Below are 19,062 nucleotides of genomic sequence, written 5' to 3' on the forward strand. Positions count from 1 at the left end.
TAGTACCTAACTAGACACTAAAAGTTCTGCTTTTGCAGAATCAACGTCCCCTTTTAAGATATGTGAAGTCAACATTACTTTCTGTTATATTTTTCAATTAATGAAGTTTGTAAAATGAACATCAAGAAACTGACTCGTCAGTTGGTACAACTTTCTTTTTCAACACCATCAGTATGACATTTTTCATAAGCACTGAACACAGTTAAAACGTACTGTGAAAAACAAAAAAAACACTTGCTAAATTACAGAGAACTTTGTGGGAAATAAAACCTTATCAGAAAATAAAACCAAGTCAGAACTTATAATTTTCATTTAGTGCTAAGAATTTTCACTGAATAAAACAAAATACTACTGTTTAATTTGGCATTCCGATAAGTAAAGTAGAGGTGATATCTTACCCTGTTAGAGTTGTCACAGGATTAAAGGAAAGGTACATAAAGCACCTAGCACAGTGCCTGGCCATACCCAGCAATCAATAAATAGTAGCTATTATGTCAAATACATCACTCTTAGGAGCTTTGCCTTCATTGTGATCATTATTGTACAGCTACATCTCTTCATCTTCATACTTTAAAAATGGGTAAGAATGAATTGCAGCTGCTTTCTTAGATAGGTTTTCTCCCAAAAAATTAAAATCAAAACAGCGTCACTTTGGGAATATAAAAGATTTTTTTGTGTGACATTGAAATCTAAGTAAACATAATATATCAAAATAGTTTAATTGAATATATACACAGATCAGTAATATTTTTATAATGATTTTGGCAAAAGGTCAGTCAATTTCATTAAACATATACAACAGTACACCTACTATGGGCAATTTGCTATACTATGCTTATGTGACTAAGGGTTGGGAAATCAATTCAGAGCAGCATTAAAAGAAACAAGACAGAACAGAAAAGAAAGAAAACATCAGAGTGCATCAAATGCAATGAGAATATGTATTATGTTATGAAAACTTTGGGTCAATTATAAATATGCCTCCATACATGGGTATACTAGATCACAATGTAAATACGTATATTGGTGTGCATCATCGTCAAAAGGTTGGAAACCCTGTTATATTGGAATCTTTGGGTCCTATGAAGCTGAATAATTACAACTGCTATCCTCAAGAACCTTCTGTTATTGAAGTATGACAAATACATAGTTAAGTATAAACAAAATCCCATGGACATTCAAAGAAGGGAGGCAGCATATCTGTTTTAGAGGTTAGGGAAAGTGGTTGAGCTTTGACAGGTATAAGAGGAGAAAGGGGTTCTGGGTAGTGACATGTGAGCTATCTTCAGGGAACACTGAGTAAACTAGGCTACAGCCCAGGATACTCATGGATAAGGATTGAAGTAAGGCTAGGAAGGTGGTTGAAACCACACTGAGAAATCCTGACCAATGAGGTTATACTTATTTGATAAGGGTAGGAGAGGAGAAGGTGAGATACACAGAGATTATCTTTAGCAAACTGAAGTTAGCAAAGGCTTACAGGATGGAGCAGAGGGCAATTCTAATCAGCCCATGAGGGTGGCCAGAAGAATGTGACTGGCCTAGATCAATGGTTCTCAGCTGCCTGAAGTGGGAGCTGGGGTTGAGCGTGCAGGTAGATATCGAATGATGAGAAGTAAAATATGTTTTGAAAAAGCATAATTATTATACTCATTGTTTTTTATAATCAAAACTTCAAAAACTGTCACTCCGTGAAATCCCCTTGGGGGTAGGGATGTTCACCCCATTTTAAAAGTTGATGCACCCTAACCTCCAATGTCCTTTCTAGTTGTAACCTCATTTGAATGACTTTATTTTGTGGACAAGTAAGCTAAAGCTAAAAGAGGTGACATGGTTAATCAGTGTCAGAGCTGGAACTAGACCCTGAGCCTTCTAAATTCCAGGACCGTGTTCATTCCACTGCACCATATATCTGTGATGGCTTCCATTTTACAAATGAAACAATTTGGGCAAGGAGAGATATAGCTGGAAAAGCTCGCTATTTGGATCCAGATATTCACTCCCTGTTGTGCTGCTTTCTGTCAGAGACTCCTGTTCTGATAGCCATTGCAGGAAACATGAATTTGTAAAACAGGCAGGCTTTCCACCAAAGTCTCTTATTGGAGCAAATTTTATTTTGACCATACCACACTCCAAATCGTGACCATAATACAACTACAGGAATTCAAAAAGATAAAACTCCAAAGCAATGTGCAGCAGCCACATTCCAAGACCTCCTATCTGACAACCCAAGTCATATATACATTTACAGCTTTTAAAATTAGCGTCTGTTTCTAATTTCCTATTGGTCTACCGATGTCTTGACTTTTTCCCATTCATTATTTACTTAATTTATCTATTTCCTTGTGTCATTCCCAAGCATACATTTCTCATAAACTTTAAGGACAGTGTTTTGAAAATTAAAGAATATTTTTCCTCAGTAATGTTTTCATAGATATAACTTTTGAGAACAATTTCTTGAGAGATGTTTTAGGAGTTGTATTCTAGGACACATTATCTTCATGGTCTTCCCCCTGGTAGGATGGATAAATGATCTTGCCTTGAGAATTGCAATCAATTCTCTGGTTTCCATATAAAAGATAAATATTCCACTTACAGAAGTTGCAGGAGTAGAGTTCAAGCAGGCCTAAAGTTTAGGCCTGACGGAACGGCATGTCTGGGAGTGGTCAGGGGAAAAAGACTGATTCTCACAGGATATGCTGAGCAATGGGAGTGAATTGTTACCAGTTACTTGTGTCTAGCGAGTCTCCCAAGCATTTGCTAGGGGAGGGCAGCTGCAGACTTAACAAACCTTTCCTGAGAAGGGAAAAGAGAGCTTCTCAAGTACTGAATGGGAACCTCACTTTTGTCTGAGTTATCAGTGAGAGCTGGGCAGGGGAGCTTGCCTCTCCAACTGGGAGTGTTGCTGACTCTGGCCCCATGCAGCTGTCTCTGTCTAAGAAGTTGTACTCTTCACCCGCAAAGTGTCTTCTGGTCAGTTACACCACTGCCCCTTATGGCAGCCAAGTGACAACTGACCAGAGTGCAGTGTGATATGCACCTTGCAAATGATGCAATGACTAAGGGTGCTGTGAGCAATTAGGGAGGGAAGGAAAGGAAAAGGGAAGATACAGGACAAGAAGCACCACTGGAGTTGGGATTTTGCCAAGTAGAGAAAGGGTGTGCACGTGCCTATGTGTGGAGGGGCAGGGGAATTTAAGCAATAAATAACACAAGGCATGGATGTGGATAAGTGCACAGATGTACTCAGGAGATGGAAAAGGGAGCTGGAATCCATGAGGGATTAGACTGGGGTCAAAGTTTAAAGAACCTCATTCACTGACAGGAAATTTAAGTTCATCGTGCAGAAAAATCTATGAGACACATTCTTATTGTTATACTATTGTGATTCTCTTCTTGGATGGTCTGGGTTTAGAAAGAACACCAATAACAGTAGGTGTTTGAATCAAATATCAAAGTGTCCAGAGGCTTGAAGACCAATCTGAAGCTTTTGTAGGAGTCAAGGTCCCAGAAGGTAAGGGCAAAAACTAGGAAAGAAGCAGTAGCAATGAGGGTGAGGCATGGGAATTACTTCCATGGGATATATTCTCTGATGTGAAATTACTGAAATCACGCAAAGGGTATAGTAACTTATATGGCTCAGGACAAATAACTTACATTGCCATTACCATACATACAGATGTTTCCCCATTAGTTGGCCAGTCTTTGTTAGGATACGCCTTTACTTTTATTGCTTTGGTCAATGCAACCGCATTCTCATAAATTCTCTGTATTTACACTTATTTCATTACTGGAAAAATTAAAGATTTTATTCCTAAAATTTGATTTAGCATTTATTTCTTCAGCTATCACTACTTCTATTGTTTATTAGCTGTGTGAGTAAAAGGCCTAGCCTTGCCCTTGGCACAGAGTAAGACTTCAGTAAGTTATGGTACTTATACTCTGTTGAAGCTTTTGCAATCTTTTATCTATAGGATATATTTAAAATCTATACTTCATTACTTATATGAATATTTTGTTTTGTTAGTTTTATTCCACAGAGGTTATTTATTTTACCCAATTTCTTGTTTTCACTAAAAAATATTATATTTTAAAGCAGGGATAAGTATATTAAATTTTGTTATATAAGTTTGGTGGATGTTAAAATTATATACAAGCTGGGTTTATTTCGGAATTCTCTATTTTTGTCCGTTTTTCTACCATCATGTTTTTGAATTGGTAAGGTACTCTTTTAAAAGAGTACTTTTAACTTCATACATGTTCTGAATCTGGTAGGACATGTTTTCCTTCAATACTCCTTTGTTAGTGATTTCTCTGATACTCTTCCCGTTTATTTCTTTATTTTGTAGGAATTTTAGAACAACTCTGTGAAGATATATAAAGTAATATTTGGGCATCTTAATTGGAATCTTGTTAAATTCATAAATTAATATTAAGAGATACTGTCATTTCTATCTGAGTATTTATTCTTTCCTGTCAGGAGCATAGATATCTACTTTTATTTTAATCTTCCCTACTTTCCCATTATATATAGTTGTTTTCTTCAGCAAAGGACTGGGAGACAGAAGACCTCATTTTCAAATCAGATTCCTGGGAAACTGCCTTCCCCAACCATATTCTTGGGAAAGTGATTTTATGCCTATTTCTAAGAATCAGGTAAAGGTGGTTCTCTCTACTGAAAATCGACCTCAGATCCACGTTATTTCAATGGGATGAATATAAATAATTTTCCTCAGCTATAAACAGAGGGTGTTAATGCATGTTTGATTATCTAGTCATTAGATTGCTGTAAGGGTTATGAAATTATGTATTCAAAGTTATCTGAAAATGTTACAATATAAACAAGGGCATGGTATAATAAAATGTAATTTTTACAATGTTTTCCTGGACAGTAAGATTCTAGAGGAAAGGAACCACATTTTCTCCTCTTGCTATCCACAATATGGTGCCAGACCACACTACGAACTCAGTAAATACTTGTATGTTAGGGGAATGAGTAGATAGTGATACAATTTTTTAAAAAGTTAAAAGGAAAAGGAAAGGTATGGTCTAGAGAGAATGTCTTTAATCTTACTGGCACATTTATTTCATCTCATATACAATTGTCTTACAATTCAACATTGATCAATATATTAATAGCTTTCCTTCTGCTGGGTTCCCCCGTAGCAAAATTTTATACCTTTATATTAATGTGATGTAAGTTACTTGTGTCCTAGAACCTTTCTATTATTTCCCCCTTAGTGTAAGCTGCTCTGCTGAAAATGAGATTGTAGCTGGGAGCTGAGAGAAAAGGGAGATGGGAGGGGAGGGAAATGTTATATAATTATCCTACATTTGACTCCAGAGCAAAGGATCAGGAATATGCCAAGATCACTGTAATAACCATTGTCATGCCAGATACTAACCAGAAGCTTTCCACATACTGTTCTTAACCTCAAATTAAAGGTGAACCAGAAAGACTTCTGTCTGCCAAAAGTGTAGCTCAGGTTTTTACTTTCCTTTGCAATCGTCCTGCTCCCCGCCGCCCATGCCTAAAACTTAAAACTACTTCTCCCACAATGTAGGGAAAGAAGAATCCTGATGTAAGGCTTTGGCTGTTCATAGAAAAAGGTATTTGGTTTAGAGTTATCATTTGTGAGAAATTATTAAGTATACAAACACATTCCATTGATTTGATATCTTAAGTATTTGCTTCTTCTTCTTTAAAAAACAAAACAAAACAAAATACCATCTTAAGGGCTAACAATGTGACCTTGTCATGAGAATTGGTCTAAGCTAAAAATATTTGCATTGAGGAGCTTCTAGGCTTTTTGGTTCATTTGTAACACGGAGTGTGATGGATGCTTTACGTGGCAGAATGACCTTTCAATTTTCTGGATTAAAAATAATTAAAATAATGGCAAGAATGAACTTTTAAGGTTCAGCATCATTAATGTCCTCTTTTCATCCAAAATTCATTAAAGACTCATTCCGTATAAACTCTGAAGAGAAGTCCATGAGTCTTATAATAAAATCTGCAGAGTAGTTTTGAAAGCAATTCCCTCCCTCCTCCCAAATTATGTAACTGTGCTTGAAATCCTCAATGTAACTCAAAGGAGTAGATAGGGTGGGTGGTTTTATTATTATTATTTCTCTTTCCCATCTTCCCCTTTGTATGGTACAGATGGATTAACTGAGGTTAACCTAGAAAGCTACAGGACCCAGTCCCAAACCTGATCTTCTGACTTTAATTCTTATAAATCAAAGTTTCTCAATCTTGGTACTACTGACATTTTAGGTTGGATACTTCTTTGCTGTGAGGGCCGTCCTCTGCACTGTAGGGTGTTCAGCAGCATCCCTGGCCTCCGCCCACTAGATGCCAGTAGTACCCTCCCCTCCCCACAACAGTTGTACCAACCAAAACGTCTCTGGGCGCCACCAAATATCCCCTGGTAGTGGAGGGCAAAACTACTCCTAACTGACACTATAAGCTTTCCAAAATGCCATCACCATGAGTGATAATTAACTCCATTCCCACAGAGAGCAACTCGACTTCATGTCAACTCAGCTTAATGGGACACAGTTGCTAGATGTGTCTTCAGACACGAGCTGGGTTGTCTCCAGCAAGAAGGCTGTGGGCAGTACTCTCATATTTGTTAAAAGTTCTTTATTCAACACGGATAGACTCACCCAGACTAAGGCAGATATCTTGGGTAGGCTTGATTTTCTCTCTGATGGGCCACAGATCATGATGTATGGTGGTCAGAGCTATGGTGGTCAGTAGTGCTTTCCATCAACTATTTCTGCTCTCCTCCATTCTGGGCTCAAAGCAGGATTGCATTTCCTGGCCACCCCTTATAGTTGGGCAGTGCCTTGCAACAAGTTCTGGCCAAAGAGTCGGGTGGAACCCTATGTCACTTTTAGGCCAGAACAGTGAATTGCTAATGAAAGAACATCCTAGCTTTCTCTTGCATCTGGCACAGTAACTGGTAATGTTTGTGATGGTGGTTGCTTGGGTCTCTCTATATGCTTGGGACCCTGAGTGACCATACGAATAGAACACTACTGCTCACCTGCAATAAACATAGAGCATGAATAAAAAATAAGTGTTGAGTGTTTTAAGCCACTGAGATTTTTAAGGCTGCTAGCTTAGCATAATTTAGCTTATTCTGACTGATGTAAGAACTGAAAGATGAGAACAGATTGAAAAATAGATTTAGGTTAAATCAAGGTCATTTATATGAAAACAGAAAATATAATATAAAACCACTTAGAACTTCCTTAAGTCTTAGAGTTCTCTAGTTTCATTCACTAACTCTCTAATATTTGGAAATCATTTCAATGTGGTTTTTAATATATCTGATACAGTATGTAAACTACATTATTCTATTACACCAGACTTATTCTTTCATTCATTCAAATAGTATTTATTGAACAGTAAATATATACCAAGTATTATTTGGAATATCTTCCCACTTCATATTGTTTTCGACACCTTTCTTGTGATGAAGACAGATGGCAGAAAGAAGAGGGCGTTCACTTTAATATCTAAGGAGTGATATATTTAGGAAATGAATTTGAGGTTTTGCGGGGGTTCTTTGTTTATTTGTTTTTAAACTTTCCATTTGCAAAGAGCTTATTAGAGAAAATGGAAATGATTTCATATGAGTAGCCAGGAATTTTCCACCATTATCACCTCCTGCTGTCTTACCCGTAAAAGAGGGATGATTTTGTGGATTTCCACATAGAGGAGAATAGCAGAGAGGTGGGCTGGCAAGGTTTGAATTGTGGATTGATAGTTGGATGGATGAGTGATTTCAGGCAAGTGCTTTAACCTCCCTGTTTCTGACTTTTCGCAGCTGCAGTATGATAATCACAAAAGTGCCTAATTCACAGGGCTGTTGTGACGAATAAACAAGGCAACGCACAAAGGGCTTCTAATAGTACCTGGCACATGCTAAGCGCTCTAGGAACTGATGGATAACGCACTGGAGTTAGACTACTTCCGTGATGCAAACATCACAGAAGATGTTTGTTTTATTCACCACTTCATCTTAAACATCTAGTTTAGTGCTTGGCATAAAGTAGATATTTAAAAAACATGTGTTGAACACATAAAGAAGTGAGTAGGGATGAGGAGACTGACTCCCAGGTTCTACTCCTAACCTTGCCACTACCTACTGCCCATCTCACCCACTGTGCCCAGCTGTGAGCACTTGGAATAGTCACCATCCTAGATCTAGCATCTCTTTTGTAAAATGGAAGGATCATGCAAAAGAATGATAAACTATGTAGCTATAAACTAGAATCGATAATCAACTACTACACTTTTCAGAAAAAGGATGATAATAACCTTACCGCAACATAATTTGAAAATAATCAACAGTATGAAGACTCTACAAAGTTGCTCTACTGTGGTTTTAACATTTTCAAAAGAAATTTAATGGAATTGTCTGCTTCATCAAAAAGGGCAGTAATGGGCTTCCCTGGTGGCTCAGTGGTTGAGAGTCCACCTGCTGATGCAGGGGACGCGGGTTCGTGTCCCGGTCCGGAAAGATCCCACATGCCGCGGAGCGGCTGGGTCCGTGAGCCATGGCCGCTGAGCCTGCGCGTCCGGAGCCTGTGCTCCGCAACGGGAGAGGCCACAGCAGTGAGAGGCCCGCGTACCGCAAAAAAAAAAAAAAAAAAAAAAAAAGGGCAGTAAAACTCACTAGCACTAATGCCATCACTCAGATATGCTACCTTTCCCTACCAGTTCTGTGTAGAGGGAAGGAGAAAGAAGTTGGTTATAGAGTAATTAATGTACAAACTTGCAACTAGAGTAAGAATAAGTCCTGGAGATCAAAAATACAGCATAGTGATTACAGTCAACAATACTGTATTATATACTTTAAAATTGCTAAGAGACTAGATCTTACATGTTCTCACTGTGAAAAAGAAATAATTATGTGATGTGAGAGAGACCTTAGCTAGAGCTACACTGGTAATCATATTGCAAAATGTAAATGTATCAAGTTATCACACTGTATACCTTAAATTTATACAATGTTATATGTATAAATCTTACCTCAAGGGAAAAAAATAAGAGTATTTTAATGGTCCTGCCGTCATGTATTAAACCTTTCTTGGTTTTCCAATACATCTAGGCTTGTATGTGAAAGAGCAAAATTTGACTCATAAGGAGTGTAATCAAAGTGACTCAAGCCTTCAAAGTCTCAGTTTTTCCATCTATCAAATGGGATAATAACACCTATGCCTTTGGGATTATCATGAGCAGTATATGAAATAACCTGGCAAAGGACCAAGCAAGAAGCAAACTTTCAATAAATAATAGCAATTAACAGGATAATAATGATTATTATTACAATTATTTACAAGAAAACCACTTCCTCACAAATGTTAACAGTGTTCACAGTTATCCTTCTGGCTGATACTGCGCAGTGTATAAGTTGGTTTTAGGGTATGGGTTTTAGATATGCTAGTGGAGCACCTAGAAGAGACAACAGGCTAAGAAATGTATGCCTGCTAGGTAACCCTTTGCATGAAGTGCTGGATGGTGAGGTGGGGAAAAAAAATTAACGTTTAAACTTAGAGAAGCAGTTGGGTCAGAAAACAAGAAAATGGAAAGGTAGCACAGCATAGTGGTTAAAAGTATTATGTACTGATAGTTATGTGACCTCACTTAATTTCTCTGTGCCTCAGTTTCCCCACCTAAGAAAAATGGAGACAGTAATACTGAATGAGACTGTTAAGAAGAGTTAACATTTATAAATGGCTTAGAACAATGCCTGAAATACAGCAAGTGCTATATTAGTGTTTGTCAAACCAGGACAGTGATACAAATGGCAGAAGTTACACAGAACTGCCTGTGAAGAAACCTTTGGAGTAAAGACTAGCAAGGTGGCCTTCTAGGAGCACAACCTGGAAATCTCCCAGGCTCAGTCATCCAGCCAACAACTTGGGCTCCTCCTATGTGCAAGGTGAAGTTCTGTAGCCTTAAAGAGAATTTATTCACATTTGACGTGACAGAGATGGGCCAGAGGCAAGGGCAGAAGGGAGCTCCAGTTGGGACTGGGAGTAACAGAAGTGTGTACGTAGGTAATATGACCCTTCCTATGGTCTTCCACAGCATTCCCTAATGATCCCACAGCATCCTAGGTACCTGTTAATTATATGTAAGTGTCTCCCCAACGCAGGGCTCTCTGAGGTGCAGACTGAGTCCTGTACACTGTGAAATCCCCCTTCCACAGTGCTCAGTAAGTATGTGTTGAGGTCGAACCAAAGTGAGTAAAAGATTGAGCCTGTAATTACTGAGCACTCAGTTCTTGGGTCCCTAATTGCTCCCCAATCCACTTTCAATCCCCAGTGCGGATCTAAATAGCTCAGTGTTAACGTGTGGGAAGGGAGAGCTGTGATCCCAAGGACATGGCCCTTTGAGTAAGAACCTAGTCTTCCTTGTAGTGGTGGCTTAAAATTATCCAACAGTAAAGCTGGCTACAAAGCCTTCTGCTTAGGGATGTCCTCCAGCCTCTTTCCTCAGTTCATCCACAAACACCTCAAAACTGGCACAAACAAAATTGAACTCACTAGCTTTGTAAATGAGCTGATTTTTTCTTCCTTCTTTCCTGACAGCCATCCATCTATCAAATTCTTTTCTGTGTTTTCCTTGAGAATGTCTCTCTCCTACAGCCCTCTCACTAATCTCTCTTCCACCACCTCACAGAATCACGCTTGGATGACCGCTGCAGTCTCACTGCAATTCTGCCTACATATCACTGCAAGATAAATCTTCCTAAAATACACGCTTTATCATATTTCTTTCCAGTTCAAGATCGAGGCTCCCTATTTTTTACCTTTACCTAATCTACTTTGCTCATCCTCCGTACTTTGGCCCTACCCTGCCCATGTATTACTTGCTTATTAAGTTATACATGCAGAATCTTCTATTCTACTTAGTGACCTCATAGCACTAATCACTGAAATTGTTCTCTCATTTAAGTACAATATCTAAAATACTTGCTTCTCTATGCTTTGCCCATGTTGTTCCCCCTTTTGGAATATCCTAATCCTTTGGCTATTCAAGTTCTAGCTCTTAAATTAACATTCTACTCTAAGTCCCATGTGTCAGTACTAATATATAATTACATTATCCTGTGTTTCCCTCTGTTTCCCGTCCTTATGCAAAAGTGTTCCCTCTTCAAGAAAACTATAAACTGCTTGAGGGCAGGAAGTTTACATTTTTATCTGTTTATTGAACAAATATTTATTGAGTTCCAGCCTTGTACCAGGCACTGCACTAGGCTCTGAGGTACCGTAATGAACAAGATAGTCATAATCTTTGTCCTCCCAGCACCTACATTCTAATGTTTATGTGTATGTGTGTGTGTGGGGGGGGGGGAGTGAGATAACAAATTACACAAAATTATATGATTAGAAGCTGAGGGAGGCACCATGAAGTAAAAGTATAGGGTGCCATGAGACCATTGCAAAGCTTCACATTGAAAGAAAATGCCCTTGAGCTGAGAGCGAATGAATAAAATACAAATAGGCAAATGTGCAAAGGTTTAAAGAAGGCTGGAATCTTAGAGGGACTGAGAAAAGTTTGGTGTACATAAGTGCAGGGGGCAGAGGATGAGCCATATCAGATGAAGCTACTGAGGTACAAGCTGGGTGTACTTCCTTGTGTTGTACCAGAATCAAAAAGTACTTGCTAAGTGAGGGTAAACTTTAAGTGGTCCTTAAGAGTCATAAAGCACGATGACAGAGGCCATTTCTGAACTTTTCTTGTCTGTATACTTGGAGTTTACAAAAAAAAGCTGAATACCCAAAGCTTAAAAAATATGAACACCTAAGTGCTTAGGACGGTGGTTGGGATGCTCATCTTACTGACCCAAACATGCCCAGTGAGGATGCAGGGTGAAGGAAATGGCTTGGAACAGGCTCCATGTGGCATTAAGGATGAGAAGACCTGCTGCTATCAGCTTTGGATTTTTGTTTGTTTTCTCAAGTTCAATAAAAAAGGCATGGACCAATGACAACTATGATATGTGTCTACTCCACATTACAAGTTTGATGCCAAAATGCTTTACACAGGCCACCTAACAGATGGTAATATATTTCAGCCATTACCAATGTGAGTAGGAATCAAACCAGTGCACCAGAGGTGAGAGGGTGTATATCCAATTACAAATTCCCACTTTCCTTAAGTGTTAAGATGCCTAAAGCAATATATGTTATTTACATCAGGATGCACTGTATAAACTATATTTGATAAAAGAGATGACTTCACGTTCTCAACTTAAATCAAAGAATGCTTACTTAATTATTTTTTTAATTGAATCACACTTTAATGCCATCGTATAACCTTTTGGTTAACGGTGCTCATCTTGATTATTCTAACAAAGGGAAACATGGAAATTAATACTTAAGTTGTACAGCTTATGTCATCTATAAAAATACACATAAGAAAATTCAAAAGAAATACCTGGGACATCTGTGAAGGTTTCTCCAAGGACAGATACGTGGAAATTGAGTCCTAAGTCCTTAAGATGCATCAATACCTTAAAAAAACTCTCTGGATCTTTATCATGCTCCCTGGAAATAAAAACACGAAACAAAACTTGTGATATCTTAGGGTATGTGTTAGGAAAAGTGTTTTCACTTCTCATAGTATCAATTCCTCTCATGGTCTACTGTTAGTTAGGAGAGCCTCTGGCATCCAAGCTGAGATCTTCCCTCATCCTTATACTGTAGCATTAGTATTGAGTGTTTTCATGAATCTAATTTCTCTATCATGGATCAAAACCCAGTCCTATTGAAGTCTCAAGGCTCTGCAGCCTTTTACTAAAGGAGAATCTGTTTTTTTCACATTTTTTGGTTAGACTATAGAAAGTCTAGCTTATTTTCCTTTCTCCTAAAATGGTTAATTTTCCACTTAACACAGGTTTTTAACAAAAGAAAAGACCAGTCTTCAAAGGACGATTCTCTACTGATCATGAGAATGTACCAAAGATGCTTTTCATTTCCATGAGTCTGAGTACCTCTCTCTCACATTTACTGAGCCTCTTTGTGTCCACAAGGAACACACAGTTTAGGGAGTGAGATTACAGACTCTCTCACTAATCTCTTATTTTTAATAATTGAATGGAGAATTATAAATACATCAGAAGGGGGTAGGCCTGAGTCTAAGTCCGCTGAGTATTAACTTAGGAGTGGAGGTTAGTCAAGGCATAAAAGAATAGTAATAAAGATAATTCTTTCATTTAGTAGAAGCTTTGAAAAACATGGATTATTTTTGTTTGTTTAGCTTGTCAGTCTTCTTTGTAATGACAGAATAAGAGGTTAAAGGACACTAAAATTTAAAAAAATCACCAATTCAAGAAATCACACTAAAATGGAATGACTTACTTTTTACATTCTAAGGTGTGAATATTTCAGTATTTCTTGCATTTAATTACACTGTTTTAAATTATCTTATTTCAGACAGATGTGGACCAGATGTCTTCAAAATATTTGTTTTTTCATTTATAATTCAGAATTTAAGCTTATTTTCTATATTTCAGAGAAATAGTTATATATCAGCAATTGAATTTCTCATTTACCAACTAATTATGTAAAATAAATCTGTAAATTGATCAAACTGCTATATTAAATATGAAAATTATATCATTCAGGAAATCTCATGAAAAATGACATCTGCAACCCTAAATGTGTTAATTCACAATTCAGTCAATATTTTCAGTATCAAGAATTAAAACAAATGCATCTTCTGATTAACATTTTAAAACGGCATGTATAATCTCCTGGAATTGTAAGATGTTATAGAATTAGAGTTCTGTAACAATTTATTTTAAGCTCTCAGTTTGATTTGCTTCAAATAATAAAGAATGCAGTGGCAAAATGTTCATTGCTTTTTAAGATGATGGGTATTACACACATGTACCATTGGGAAGTTTTGGGGTAATTCTCACATATACTACTGCTGTGGGCAAGAAAAAAGACTCAGAACAGTTTAAAGTAAAGAATACACCATACGTTATCTTCAACCATATCAATCAAACAGCTGCCACCTGACCTGTAATATATGTTATTTTACTCTGAATCTCTTGGAAATACGTAGATAAAAAGAATGGAAACAATATAACATAATATATTTTAAGGAGGGAGTAACACTACAGGGAAATCTAGCCACTCAATTCTCTAAATTTTTCATTTTGAGTTCCAAAAATTTTGGCTATGGGCCCCTGAGAGAATATCTATTCTAAATATTTCCTGCCGCTTGTTTGTTGGTTGGTTGGTTTATTTTGTATTAAAGTAAAAGTAGATGTGGTTTGGGCTTGGAAGGAGGTTTAATTGGGTAGAAGCTGTAGTTCTTAAAAGATTCCAATGTGAGTATTTTCAAAGCAGTAGGCTTCATGAACCTATATTTTCAGTGTTTCTATACAAGATAAATGCATGACAATCCTACTATATTCTTAAGATATTTTTTATAGGTGGACAAAAGCTCTCATATTCAATAGTCACTTTGCATAAGAACACAAAAGAGATTTGCATGAATCCCCTCTCTTTTTGTTTAAACTATAATATATGGATGAATGTAAGGTGAGATTCTTCTTCCATATAATTATCCCTCAGAAAAAGAGGCATCTTATCTAAAGTCCTTATAAAGTCTCTCATAATACCAGGCACTCTCTCAATTACTTTATTTTGAACAAAGTACAGTTTAGGGAAATAGCATTAACTTGAGACGCCAACTGATGAGAATTTTGGATAGTTTTAGCAGTCATTCGCTTGATGGGACCGGTAAAAACAGAAGCCAAGGGATTTAATACTGAGTTAGTAATTATTTTGGGAGACATGACCTAAAAATTCAAAGTGTTTTTGAAAACAAGTATTTTAAAGATCACTAAAAAAAGTAATAGAGTAAGTGGTTACTGGAGACTATGAGTAGTAACTGGGTTTTTATAGCCAGAGAAAAGATTTTCAGTGATGGCATCATACGGTTTCACAATCTTGCACCCCAAACCGCTTAGACTGAATTCCAGATGACAGGCGGCAGAAACATGCCAGCTGCCTGAAAAGGTGGTACCATTCTGGTGTCAAGAATGCATGGGAGGGGGAGTTAGACTAAAACTACATCATAAACTATAAGGTTGAGAAAAGAGCAATACCTCTAAAAATATTCTATGTGATATATGCTTTAAAGTATTATCTACGTCTAAATTAGTAGATTACATATTATAAGTAGACACTTGGCCAGTTCATCCATGCCCCTCAAAGTTTACATAGTCAATTTAGCTGAAAACTTTTCTCGGTTTTCTCTTTAGACAAATGGGAAATTGCCTACTGTTCAGAGAATCATTAAAGATGTGCACAGATATCCAGCCCAGCCATATATCAAGGCACGGATATAGCAATGACAGAGCTCAATATATTTTGTCAAGAGAGGGACTCACTGCAGATATCCAATGGATCATCCATGGATCTTATCCTAGTGCCCATAATATTAATGGACCCATTTAGCAGAGAATGTGAATCTGTCTTAAATTCCTTTCTAAGAAATCTAATGTGAAGTTCTCATACTTATGATTTTAGAATGAAGCATGAAACATAGGATGAGGTATTTTAAAATAACATATTGGGCTTCCCTGATGGCGCAGTGGTTAAGATTCTGCCTGCCAATGCAGGGGACAGGGGTTCGAACGCTGGTCTGGGAAGATCCTACATGCCACGGAGCAACTAAGCCTGTGTGCCACAACTACCGAGCCTGTGCTCTAGAGCCCACGAGCCACAACTACTGAGCCCACGTGCCACACTACTGAAGCCCACGCGCTTAGAGCCTGGGCTCTGAAACAAGAGAAGCCACCGCAATGGGAAGCCCACGCACTGCAAGAAGAGTAGCTCCCAAGCGCTGCAATGAAGACCCAACGTAGCCAAAAATAAATAAATAAATAAAAATTAAAAAATAAAAATAACATATCGAGTGCCCCTTTTTGTCAACAGCTATCAGGATTAAACACACATTTAATATTATTGTCAATTCTTTATAACCACATTTGTAGACTTACGGGCTCCTAAACTCTCTTCCTCTGCTCTCATCGATTCTGGTAGGGATGTAAATTGCAACAATATTTTAGAGGGCAATTTGGTAATGTACATAATAAGCCTTAAATTGTATATAACTTTTTCCACAGTAATTCCAATTTAGAAAAGTTACCCTATGAAATAGTTAAAGAGGTGCACAGAAATTCAGCCAGAGTATGTTCATAACAGCATTGTTTATAATAGCAACCATCTGTAAACAACGTAATGGGATGATAAAGAAATATACTTTGACACATACATATGATACAATACCCTGCAGCCATGAAATAATTTTGTAGAAGTATATTTTTGGCATGGAAATATATTCAAGAAATACTGTTAAGTAAAAGGGAGGTGACACAGCAATACGTATTTTATGATCTATTTTTGTAAGACAAATGGATGTATGTGCCTAGAAAAAAGGTTGGGGTGAACTATACCAAAATGTTAACAGGGTTTATCTGTAGGGGCTACATTATAAATGTTTCTCTTTTTTTTTTTTACATGTTTTCTATCATTCCTTTAATAAATATTTTTTATGTCAATCATTTTAATGCTTTAAGGAACCACCTCTAACATTCTGCCATAAAATTGTATTCATAAGGATTTTTGCTTAACTCTGTAGCATTTTTAGTATTTATAGTGGCATAATTCCTCATTTCCTGTGACACTTCTAGATTTGACAGCTGCCCATCAAGCAAACTTGATTCGTCATAAAACATTCTAGAAGATGAGTCAGAGTCCAAGTCTCCCAACAATTCCCACATTCTTGACTAGGTAAGAATGAAACAGTCTGGCTGGGAACTCATTCCTGTGCAGCCCAACTATGGCAGAAGAGACCAGAGCAGAATATTTCAGGCTTACTGGAAGCAGCAGATATAGCAAGAACAGCTTTTATTCCCAAATATTATTCAGAACATTTGAAAAGCATAAACTGTTTCCATGTGTTTTTTCTTCCCATATCTGTTCTCTCTCTGTCGCCTTTCCCGTTTAGTTTTTTAGAGCTAAATTTCTTCTTATTCCTCACTTAACATTCATTCAGTAAATATTTATTGAGGATTGCTAAGTTTCTCCATACTTGTCACTTATACTCAACTGTTATCCTTTCCTGTTTTCCCACATAACTTTATACTTATTGAATGCAATCACTTTGATCTAGTTCCTTGCCTTGCCTGGGCAGAAACCTGGCTCTTTTCAGACGCCGTAACTTTCCCAGCAGCATGTCACTCTGGATTGAGAGGTCCATGAGGGAAAGATAAATGATGCCTGCTTTATTCACTACTAAGTACCCAGTGCCTTGCGAGTGGAACACATTCCTTGTGTTCATCAATATTCGGTTCTTCTTTTTTTCTGGGCACACGAAAGACTCCACGTTCATCCCCTTGAAGTAGGAGAGGCCACAGGACTAGTTCTGACCAATGGATTACAAGCTGATTGATGTGTGTCACTTCCAGGTAGAAATTTCTAAGAGCAGTTCTGGACAGCACTTTGTTGTAGTGATCCTTGCAGAGGTCTTGTATTAAGATGGTTAGGTTAAAAGAGTGAAGTGGTCTGGACTGCTACATGGAGAAGAGTTGCCCAATAAAGCCATCTAAACATGCAGCAGACTTTGAGTTGGTGAGAGAATTAAACTTCTGTTGTGTTTAAGCAACTGAGATTAGGGGGTCTTTATTACTACAGCATAAGGTGGCCTATGCTGACTAATACATTATCTGTGGCATAAAATTAGCTGCTCTAAAAATATTTGTTGAATGAATAAAGATGTAGGAAAAATAAATTACATTTATAGAGCTCCTGCTATGTGCAGGGTCCCACACTAGGCACCTAATCATCATCTTAATTAAGTCTCTCAACCAAGTGGTCATAGAAATATAACTATTCTTTCATTTAAGATCACACAGAAGAGACTGAGTTTGTATTGGAAATCAGGTCTCATCACTCTAAAGTCATATTCTTTCTTCTGTACAGTCTTTGACTTTTCCATTTCTTTCTTCCTACATATAATGAGAAGAAAAAGAGAGCTGGTACCTTCAGTCCATGGTTTTGTTTCCAGACCGTCAAGTGATGGACATTTCTTAGATTGCTACTTGAGGTTAAAACCCATTGGATGAGATGGCAATAAGAATAACAGGAAGTAATATGGAATTATACGATCTCTCAACACCATGGTTTCAAATTTCTTCACCTTTTCTGATACCCTGCTAACCTCCACCTTTGCTGCCTCATTATGAAGTACCGTGTTAACTTCCAAATTCAGTGATGTGTTCTTTATTCCAAAACATAAGGCTTCTATTTACCAGCTTGTGTTAGTCGTTATGATCACTTACTTCTCTATTATCCTTTCTAGGACCATAAACTCTTCACTTCCCTCTATATGCCTGACAACAATTATCAGTTTGGGTTTCCTGCCACAGGTGCTGCTTCTGCTTTTAAAATGGTGCTTCAAATAGAATTCAACCCATAGTCTTATGAGCCATCAACTTCTCAGCCTCTCCTCCATCTGATACTACCAGTGCCTGTCTTTCTGTAACTCCACCAGCCCTCCCCACCATCATTTCCTTACAGGTGACTAAAACCAAGAATACCCACTGTGGCTTTCTCTGAATGTTGTTCATACTGCATTCTGCCCTTCAACTTTACTTTCAGAGAGAGAGTGAAGGGTACAGTTCAGAGACAAGTGGCTCTGCCACTGATCAGCAGTATGACTCTTTGTATGTTATATAACCTCACATAGCCTCAGCTTCTTCACCGTTAGAATGGGGTAATGATAATACCTACATTTAAAATGTTAGTTGTTAGACATATATACACTAACTAATATGTATAAAATAGATAACTAATGAGAACCTGCTGTATAGCACAGGGAACTCTGCTTCACTTTGTTGTACAGCAGAAACTAACACAACATTGTAAAACAACTATACCCCAATTAAAAAAATAAATAAAATAAAATGTTAGTTGTTAGGGATGAAGAAATGCCTGGCACCCTACAGATACACA

General features: G+C 37.5%; 1 protein-coding gene across 5 annotated transcripts in view; it reads right to left on the reverse strand.

The window, feature by feature from the left end:
- GTDC1 (glycosyltransferase like domain containing 1) overlaps positions 1–19,062 on the reverse strand; it is a 383,969-nt gene that overhangs the window by 13,466 nt on the left and 351,441 nt on the right. For all 5 annotated transcript variants that reach the window (XM_082841772.1, XM_082841768.1, XM_082841769.1 and 2 more), the window contains one exon: positions 12,464–12,573. In XM_082841772.1, the coding sequence (XP_082697898.1) occupies positions 12,464–12,573 (110 nt within the window). The remainder of the gene's footprint in view (positions 1–12,463; positions 12,574–19,062) is intronic.

The sequence above is a fragment of the Leucopleurus acutus genome (assembly GCF_964270905.1).
Source record: "Leucopleurus acutus genome assembly, chromosome: 6".
NCBI classification, from domain to species: domain Eukaryota; kingdom Metazoa; phylum Chordata; class Mammalia; order Artiodactyla; family Delphinidae; genus Leucopleurus; species Leucopleurus acutus.